Here is a 10,640-nt window from a genome sequence, read left to right on the forward strand (position 1 = left end):
AGCAGCTTCACCCAGGCTCAAAAATGTAAAAAATCCCACGTACATCCACTCGTTTTAGTGGTTTGTGTGTTTTGACAGTTGATAGTAAAAAAGAAAATACAGAATATTTCCAGCCTTGTTCTTGAACAAATAATTAAGGGTGAGATTGTGCACTCTGATGTTACACTATCAACGACGGTCGGTCGGTCGGTCATACCTCCCACGGTCACCACAAAGTCAAATAAAAACCAGCATTTACTTAACAAAGTGCCCACATTCACTGGGCGATTGGCTTGTTGTTGGCAGGTGGCTGGCTGTTGTTGGCCGCGTTGACGACGTTGTCGCTTCTCCTCGCGTTGCCCTCCATCCCAAAGGAGGAGTTGAGAGGACTCCTCTTGAGGACTTTGTTGGCCAGAAGGCTGCAGGTCTTCTTGTACTGGCGGCGCAGCAGCGAGTAGACAAACGGGTCACTCGCTGCTTTGCCGTAGGCCAAACATTTGGACAGCACACCCCAGTGAGGGTTTATGGGCGCTGGGCAGAAGAGCTCGACCATTCTGGTTCAAAAAGAGAAAGAAAAACCGTCACACACCAGTGATGACACACACACACACTGCAGTCTCACATGTGTTTAACTGGAGTGGAAGACATCCAAATGAACTCCCTCCCAGTGCTGTAATAATGTGGAAATGTCACTGAAATGTCAGCGCTGTGTTGGGCAATTTATGTCGATGGGTGTCGGGTCCGTTTTGCTGCCCTCGGACCACAAGCTGCTCCGATGTTTTTTTTTACACCGAATCCTCATTATACACTGTTTTTTTTTTTTTTGTCACGACAATCTAATTAAAACAAAGACAAGGAGAAATGGAGGATTGTTTCCGTGCGCCTCGTGTGTCTTCATTTGCTTCCTTTTTTCGTTTCCATACCACAAACGTAGCAGCTTCTGTCAGCCCTGCCACCATTAACACTTGCTGTAATACTAATGAGAGCCCGCGCTATGATCACTGACTCACTTGAGATCTCACCCTTTCTCTATCTGTCTTATCTCTGCACAACAGAAGGATTAGAAATGTCTGCTACAACCAACAAGGAAGGAAGCAGTTGGAAACATGCTTCCTAATGATTAGACGGCACTAGTCTGAGATTCTTTTTTTTTTACTGTTTATATTCACACACAATAACCCCATTAGCAGCCGTACGTGTGAAATGTCCGACTCCTTCTGTCGAAGAGCCTTGAGAGGTTTGGTCCAATTATTTGACTGAATTAAAAAGATAATTTGAAATGTTTTTCTTTCATCGGTGAGCAAAAATCTAATTGTACTCAACAAAATATATCGCCTGTTGGGTTTTACATAACCGTTAGCCTATTAGCATAGTTGCCTAAATCATATTTTAACGTTTTCGGAAAACAAGAAAAACACATATTTTAGCAAGCACATTGGTAAAGTTAGGCAGATATCACAATTACCAAAAGAATGACTTAGACAATTATGCTATTAGGCTAACAATATTCTGTTTCAAATGTCTGCCTAACCCTAACCCTAACCTTTATTCCAACCCTGATCTAAATCAAATTCTAACCTAACTGAACCAGATCTTAACCCTGAAATAACCCTTTAAAGTTGACAAAATGTCCCTATATGGTCATAATGTCCTCACAAAGATATATACATACACAAACTACTCTTCTTAAGACACTGCATTGACTTATGTGAATCTATTAATGTCTAAACCTAACCTAAGCTTAAACATAATCCAAAGCTTAAGCCCAATGTATACTTCTGCGTTAACTACCAAACTACTGCCAAACTATAAATACGTCATATCTTAATACACAAACCACATGTTTAGACTCTAAATGGCCAATTTCGCCTCAAATTATCTTAAAACTGCGTTCCGGGACACATAAAATATTTATTTCGTGGCATGAAGCACAACAACCTTGCGTACCGACCCCTACTGATCGGGTGGAAAATTGCAGTGCGTATCCAGCACCACGACGGAGAACTATGGAAGCTCAAGGGATCTCCGTGGTTACGCAGTCGGATTAGCCTTAAAATGTTCCTCAGAAATAAGGTTCTTCCTCATGAAGACCCGGTTTTGGTCTCCATGAAGACGACTGGTCCTAAAAAGGTCGGTGTTTCCGCAAGAAAGGGTCTTAATGAGGTGAGAAATACAAGAACAAACCCACACTTACACATTGCATTCTATTCTTCTAGTCTCACCAAAAACCTTACCACCTAGTACAGTAGTTTCCAAACTTTTCATACCACAGTTTTGGGAACCACTGGCCTAGTAACCAAACCACAATTCACATCTAAAACACTCCAGAGCCTCACAAATAATGATGTGTCTCATTAGGACCAGGTTCTGGTCCCCATGAGGACTACATTTCCTGACAAGGCTAGAATTCATAGCAGAAAAGCCTCTGAAAAAAAGGTAAAATCACAACATGTCCTCCCAACAATGGCTTTGAACCACAATTTGACTTCACAGCTTAACAAAAACACAAACACATACACACACACACACACACATTACCAGTCTGTGCTCACCTTGTGATGACATACGGGGTGAAGCACAGCACAAACGTGCCGATGAAAGTGCTGATCTTCTTGGTGGCCCTCTGCCTCCTCCGCCTCTGCTCGTCCAAGCATTTCTGCCGCACACTGTCAAAGCGCACACATGCCACCATTATCTACCCCGGGGGGGCCGTGATCAGAGACATGCAGCAGACATAATGAAAACAGACTAACTGTGTGGGATGGATGCGAGCGGAGCACTGAGCTGTTGTCTCTCTGTGCGGAAGAGCGTCCACGCTGCACGGATATCAATTATGTAAATGGACGGCGACCGTGGCGGACTGTATAAGCGAGTGGTAAACAGGACGGACAGACAGTGACTGCGACTGAGTAACGGCGATGCAACAATCACAATATCAATCATCCTCATCTGTGGTGCACATGAAACTCATAATCTGAACTCATTCCACAGACACAGATGTATTACTTTAGTATTGTTTTTGCCCGCTCTGTTTGTGTTTCCACACTTCTACTTGCACTTGCCACTATGACCAGCAGAGGGCACCAGAGGCTTGAATGGGGCGAAGGTGTCTGACATCTCTGATTGCCTTGTTTGTATGTTTTTAATCCCAATTCTCAATAATTAGTGTTGCAGAAATGGCAAAAAAAAACTAGTCAGAAGGTTTACATTATGCATAAATTTGCTCTTGTTGTGATTTATATTGTGAATTGAGCGGTGATAGTGTGTCATCTTTAAAAAGTGGATCTCCTGCACAATAAGTTTAAGAAACACTCATCTAGGAAGTTAGTGTCTATTGTGCAGCAGAGCTAACTGTATAGCCATTTATTTTCATTATGCATTAATACTTCAATTGTTGTGAGAAAACACAGTCACTGGAGACATTTGCATCCAAATGCTGATTTCTGAAGTCCAGACATTTTCCTGAAATTGTCTGGGAAAGCTGGAGAACGCAAAAAAAATGTCCGCAGTCACTGTGGACTTTTTCCCTGAGCGTCTGCCAGCACACCAGTCAAACGTCTGGCATTGCAGACATTCTGCTGCTTGTTGTGAACATTTGATCTTGATAATCTCTCGCTGACTTCATCGCAATGTGAAGCGAGACCACGTTGTTTTTCAACATGAATCCAACTTTCCAGTTCTCTTCTCGAGGTTTTGTTGGAAACACTGCAAATGCACTTTCAGAGCTAGCATTCACAGCTAATTCAGTGTATGTTCTGTCCATACTTTGAATTCATGATTATCAAATGTATGTGCATAGCTTACTGTGTCATGTTGGGGGAATTGTGGGTGCAGTTTCTCCTCAAGCTTTGGGTACATTTTGCATTTAAAGCTAAAGTTTAAATGAAAGACCCTGAAGGTGTAAAAACTGACTCTATGACACAGTACAATTAGGATTAGAAGGAGACTTTTCATAAGTGTTTTCACTCAAGGAGGTAGACGGTGACATCAGACTTTTCCCCGGTGAATCTGCAGAGCTTTCTGAACAGACTTCCATATTCCAATCATTCTCCAATCCTGCATTACTCTGTGTGGGGGGCGCGGGAATGTCACCACAGACAGGAAAACAAAACACTGCTCTGGAGCGTCATCGACAGCGTGAGAACGTTATGGTTAGAATGTAATGGACGTTTGTTTATGTTTAAAAGTTAGCGTTAGAGCTTTAAGTTTCATTAATTATACTTGTCAATTAGCACAGTGATTCCCAAAGGCTGGGTCAGGTGCCACAAGAGATGTTTTTTGGGGGTCCCCAAATATAAAACATATTTTTTTCCCTCTATATTGGGTGTTATTAAGCACATATTCCATGGTTTGTAATGTGGTTTGGGTATTGATAATTAGCCATCTTTAAAAAGTGGGTCTCCATATTTAAAGTTTGGGAAACACTGATTTAGCACATGCTAGATCTATTCATAGTGTCTTAGATGATGACAACCATTGGTATAAATGAAGCCTGTCAAACATTTAAAGACCAGAAAGGAAACAGGAAACACTCACTATATGACTATCCATTGTAAAAGTATAGACTCTGCTCAGCTATTGAACATAAATGAACTATTGGACCTATTAGATTACATTTTTCACCTCTGTCTCTGTCTATATTACCCCTGAAACAAATACATTGCAAACTAAATAGTTGGACTGAATGTGTTTTTTTTACCTGGGGTGAATGTCCACCAGCAGCACCAGCGTCTGCATGGTGATCACGTCAATGCGTTTGCAGTGAGACCGTGCAACTTTCAGCACTTTCAGATAAGTTACGCACAGCACGATGAGCGTCAGCAGGAAAGTGAGCGCGTGCAGAGACACGGTGAATATGACGAACTGAGTTCCATTCGCCCGGGCGCCGCAGAGCGTGCACGATGCGTAAACGTGGTGGTACCCGACCCACGAGCGCCAGGTGCCAACTATGGAGAAGCAGAGCGAGTGTGTCCACGTGTATCCCAGCGCCATCACTGCGTCCCGGTGGCGCATCCTCGAGTGATAGCTGAGCGGGAACACCACCGCCAGCCACCTGTCGATGCTGAGCGCTCCCATGCTCAGCATGGCGTTCGTGGTGAGGAACGTGTCCAGGAAACCCACGATCTGACAGAACACGCTGCTGCCTCCGGGGTGGCCCGCGGTCAGGAGCCCGATCAGAGTGACCGGCATGTTGGACACGCTGAGCAACAGGTTGCAAAAGGTCAAGTTGAGGATGAAAAGCGCGGGCGCCTGTTTGCGGATCTCCGGGTTGCACAGAAAGCAGATCAGCACCACGGCGTTGGACAGCAGCGACACCAGAATGATCCCCGAAACCAACACGGAGGCGACTATGTCCGCTGCGTCCATGGCGCTTCCACTCAAATATCCACACTTTGGGTGAGTGCATCTACGGTCTTTAGGGCGCAAACCATGTGAGTCCAACAGCACGCTGTCGTGCAGCCTCTCCGGGATCCGAATGATCTTCACAGCGTCCACAATGAGGTCACAGAGATGTCAGGCTCTTCTGGATATCTCTATCCAGGAAATTTGAAAGTCCTCTCAGTGGGAACGGGCTCACAGCGGGAGGTTTCTCCTCGCATGAAGCGCTGCGGTACTTTTTTAAAGCACTCTTTCCATTCCGTGCCGTGCCATTTGCTCTCGCTGTTCTCAGGGTTTCCCTGCTGCGCCATTGCGCGCTGACATCATGGGCATCTTTGCGTAAAAAGACATCAGAAAGGAGTTTTCTTTTCTCGCTGTTTCACTTCTCTGTGGCTTTTTGTGTGTTCCCTCTCTCGGATTCTGAAGCACGTTGCAGCAGCAGCAGCAGCAGCACTGTTCACACACATCTTTTTTAAAGTGTAAAAATAGAAGCACGACGCACGATTGCGTCGTCGGCTGTAAAGGCTGATGTCACGAGCGTCACGTTGAACGCAGCAATTCTGATAAAGAGGGGTTTGTGCAAATGAGGAGCTGCAATGAGGTCATGACATTAATATTATGATTGTTGTTGCTATTATTATTGTTATAATTAAAACTACAAATTAAAGACTAGAAAAGTATTTTCAATCTATCAGAAAGTATGGATGTAATGTGAAAAAAAGGAAAATGTGTGATATGTCAAAACAGAAGACTGAAGTTTGCAATTTGCAGGTTGGCAGTGCACAAACAGCAGTGGTGTCAGTGAGATGACAATCAGAGGACGACTCAGGTCTGATTGTGGAGTCCAGCAGCTGAGAGGAGGAAAATAAGTGTTGTTGTTGTGGTGAAGAGATTCTCTTCATTCTCCTGCCAGACACGAGGAGGTCAAAGAGTTTGTGTCCAGGACAGAAGAAGTTTGAAAGAACCTTAACTGCCCTCTTCAGGGTCCTAGAGGTTAACCCTTCATGTACATGTTCACTGGCTAAAACAGAGAAGAGTATTGTATTACTACAGTCCTTCATTATACATACTTATAGATAAATGTTTGCTGATGTTATATAAATATAGCAGCAGTCACACTTCTGAAATCAATGTCCATGAAATAGTGAGTGTTAGTATAGTATAGTAAGAAACACTAGTCTATATAGTTAAAACCTAACTAACTAACTACCTAACTGACTAACTAAATGACTGACTAAATAACTACCTAACTGACTAACTACCTGGCTGACTAGCTAACTGACTGGCTGACTATATAACTACCTACCTAACTAATGAACTACTTAGCTGACTAACTAATTACCTAACTGGCTGACTATATAACTATCTAACTGACTAACTACCTAACTGATTAACTACCTAACTGACTGACTAACTACCCAACTGACTAACTACCTGGCTGACTAGCTAACTGACTGACTATTTAACTACCCACCTAACTAATGAACTACTTAACTAATGAGCTACCTAACTAATGAACTACCTAACTTACTAAATACCTAACTGATTAACTACCTAGCTGTCTAACTAATTACCTAACTGACTAACTACCTACCTGATTAACTACCTGACTGACTAACTAACTGACCGACTGGCTCACTACAGTATACTACAGTATAACTAATGAACTACCTGAACTACCTGAACTCCCTAACTGACTAACTACCTATCTAACTGACTAAATGCCTAACTGATCAACCACCTAACTGTCTAACTAACTACCTAACTGACTGACTGGAAGACAATCAGACTATATAACTACATACCTAACTAATGAATAACCAGAACTACCTAACTGATTAACTACTTGAACTACCTAACTGACCGACTAACTGACTATATACCTACCTAACTAATGAACTACCTGAACTACCTGAACTACCTAACTGACTAACTACCTGACTGACTGACTCACTGACTAATCTGGTTAACTGAGTGATGACTAATCTGGTTAAGGCTCTCCCTCTCACACACGTCTGCATTAATGTGGTTAATCTGCTGTATGAGTGTTTCCCTCCTCTCGTGTCACTAAAGTGTGACTGTGAGGTAAAAGCAGCTTCCACAGACCCTAACCCTGTGATGTATGATCCCATTAGTCACGTACAAATCTTCTGCTCTCACCTTTTCCCTTTCAACAGACTCATTTACCGCAGACCACAAACCACCGTAAATCTGAAAAACTTCAATTAACAAACTCAATTAACCCCCGCCCCTCACCTACCACCTCAGGAGCTCAAACGACTACATTTGGAAGTCATTTTCATCATATTAGGACTAAAATGACAAGCCTGGCTGTGATGTATAGAGTTAAATTGAGGAGATTTCTTCTGTTATATGATAACAGTGGTCACACGTGCTGCTGCTGTCCGCTCGTACCTATAAATGATCTGTGATGACAAATTACCACCGTGCAGCGTTTTTAATTAATTCCACAGAATGAGGAAGTTTTTCACTTTTGTTCTGATAAGGTATTAAAGGAACAGAGGTTTTTTTTCTTCTTCTTACAGCATCAGGTCCCACAGTGCTCGTCTCCCTGTAAGGAGGATAAAGTTCAAATTAACTCGCTCGCTGGATTAATGAGGTTATTTAATGTGGTGAAAGGTTTCCACACACACGCAAACACGCACACACATATACACACACAGACACACACACCTATAGAGAGAGTGTGTTCTTGATCTGCATTCATAACACATTTGTTTAATCACAATCACAGGTAACTAAAAGGCATCATGCTGAAGATTTGAAAGTGTTTATCTTTGGTGCCACCGTGTGGTAGGATCAAGAAAGACACTGTGCATTCTCTCTCTCTCCCCCCCTCTCCACTGTGGGCGGAGTTTGGCTTTGATTAGCTCCAACTTTTGCTTCAACTTTTGATTTATTTGGGCAATTTGCTTTGAGTAAAAGTCCAATAAATACACATCAAATTAAAGTTTGTTGTTTCTTCAAGCCCCTGTCTAATAGAACAGATTTCAAAGCTATTTTTAATTTATTTTAGTTTTTCATGTGACACCATAATAAAGGAGTGTGTTACCACACGATAGATTCTGTGTCCTTTCTAACTTCCTAGGCGCAGTCCTGGGGTTATGCGGTGTATGAAACACTGGACTGAGTAAAGATGTTGATCACAATATGGGATTTACTTCAAGACATCTTAGTGGTGATGTCAGGTGATGTGGTAAGTGCTAAATTCATGTTTTTGTATTTATTTTTATGGCGTTTTGTACCTTTTAAGAGGGATAAAAACACATTTTACTGGGCATTGCCTTCAAATCAGCCACTAAATTAGTTTTAATTTGGTAAAATCCTGGTTACAACCCTTATTAATGTTTTTTGTTACATATCGGTATCACCCATCTGCGTCTATGTAGAGCAATGTTTTTCAACCTTTTTTGAGCTAAGGTACATTTTTTTGTGTCTAGAATGTGTATATCCATATTATTTGCAGATAATTATTTGTTTTCAAAAAATGTTTTTAGACCAATTAGGTGAAATTGGATAATTTCCTGCAGCACACACTGGTTGAAAAACACTGATGTAGAGAACCATCTCTTGTAGTGAATTTACTGTAAATGTTTCTGAGTTATTGGAGTTATTATGGAAATTGACTCTTCTGTGTTTTATAAATAAACTGGATTAAATTTTGTCCAATGTACTAATACACATTTGCTAAGGCTGGGCAATTAGGATTATGCATAATAATATTTTTAGGTTTATGCATTGGTAAAACAATTTATTTTGGAAAAATCTGACATTTTTCCTGTGGAGCCACTGCCTAAATAGGTCGTTCCATGTTGTAGTAGGAGACTGTTCGGGCTTTTTTTTTTTTGGAAACCCTGCGATTCCCAAGATGCACTTGTGGTTGCATGAATCGGATAATTGAAAGTGACAGAATCATTGATTTGTCTGCTGAGCTTGGACGTCTCTGTGCGCAGTAACAGAAGCTCCACTCTCTCGTGCTGTGGTTGGAGAATAAGTTGATATGATTGACAGCGCTCAAACCAACCTTGTGGCTATTTCCTATAGCTAAAAATAGCATGATGTGGCTTCATAGGTGCTGGTGCAGTTGTGATTGTGTGACTCATGCCTTCTGATCCATTCATGTGTTCACTCGTGTAACACCACTGGTCTCTTTCACACTGTGCACCTACATTTGCAATGCTGTATGTGGATTATTTCTTCCTTTCTTGGCTTAATCTCAAATGTCTCCTTGTGTCTTGGCTGCACATTAATTCTCCTGGCTCAGTTAATCAGGCTCGTCCATCTGCTTTGATCTCCTTTTCTCTGATAACGGCTTTGACGTCCGTGACACTACAAACGTGTTGCTCCTTGCACTTTGGGATCTTCTTATTATGAATTTCCCCACACTTTCATGTGTGAAATGATGACAGGAAACAGCACAGCGATCGTCAAAACTGAGAATCCTCTTCCTGATATTAGTGAAGTGCAGTATAAGAATGATTTAGAGCTACAAATAGACGACTTGTGCCTGACGGCTGAATGAACACAAACACACACGCCTGGCTGCAGCCTCCACTGGCTCATGCATGCCCCATCTTATCATATTTGTTTTTTCATGCTTGGACAGCTGCTTGGCTTCTGCAGACGAAGCTTTGCACGTGCACACGTACGAACTGCTCCATGTCCATGTCATGATTCATACTTGTGACATGTGACCGACAGGCGCAGTAGTAATATTGTTAGAGTGCGATTACGGCACGTTTCTGAGTTTTCAGCACTGGAGGGCACATGTTAGAGCTGCATACAGAGGCGATTCTAGAGTCTGTAGGGGCCCTAAGCAAAAGTTCTCAGGGGGCCCTTCCAACCAGTGTTCATCACCATTATGTTACAAATAATCTGTAATCAATTTTTTTCATTCAAAATGAATGAAATAACATGGAAAAACCTTGTACTTAAAAAGTATGTGAAAATATAAATGTTAAGAACAATAAAATACTGTAAATAGCTTTTAAAAAACTATATAGACTTAGTTAAAAAAAATACATTACACTGTAAAGAACCCACATTATAAAACAATATAAATATATAGTACAATACTGTAAATAACTGAAAAATACATATAAACTGAGTAAAAAAAAGATATGCATTACACTGTAAATAATCCTCTTAATTTTCCAACTTGCAGACCGATAACTTCAGAGGTTAATGTGAGGTGGGGCCCCTTCAGGGAGGTTTCAGGGGGGGGTCCCTATCGGCTCGGGGCCCCAAGCAGTTGCCTGCCT

The 10,640-nt window shown here is 41.8% G+C and overlaps 1 protein-coding gene across 1 annotated transcript; it reads right to left on the bottom strand.

The window, feature by feature from the left end:
- Positions 1 to 256: 256 nt before the first annotated feature.
- On the bottom strand, positions 257 to 5,346 carry LOC310933855 (G-protein coupled receptor 26-like; the record flags this gene model as incomplete). Its single annotated transcript, XM_083897426.1, has 3 exons — positions 257 to 533; positions 2,532 to 2,645; positions 4,679 to 5,346. 3 exons carry the CDS (start codon positions 5,344 to 5,346, stop codon positions 257 to 259), a joined length of 1,059 nt encoding a protein of 352 aa, XP_083753552.1.
- Between the last annotated feature and the right edge of the window lie 5,294 nt (positions 5,347 to 10,640).

Source organism: Microchirus variegatus, assembly GCF_963457635.1.
Source record: "Microchirus variegatus genome assembly, chromosome: 11".
Classification (NCBI taxonomy): domain Eukaryota; kingdom Metazoa; phylum Chordata; class Actinopteri; order Pleuronectiformes; family Soleidae; genus Microchirus; species Microchirus variegatus.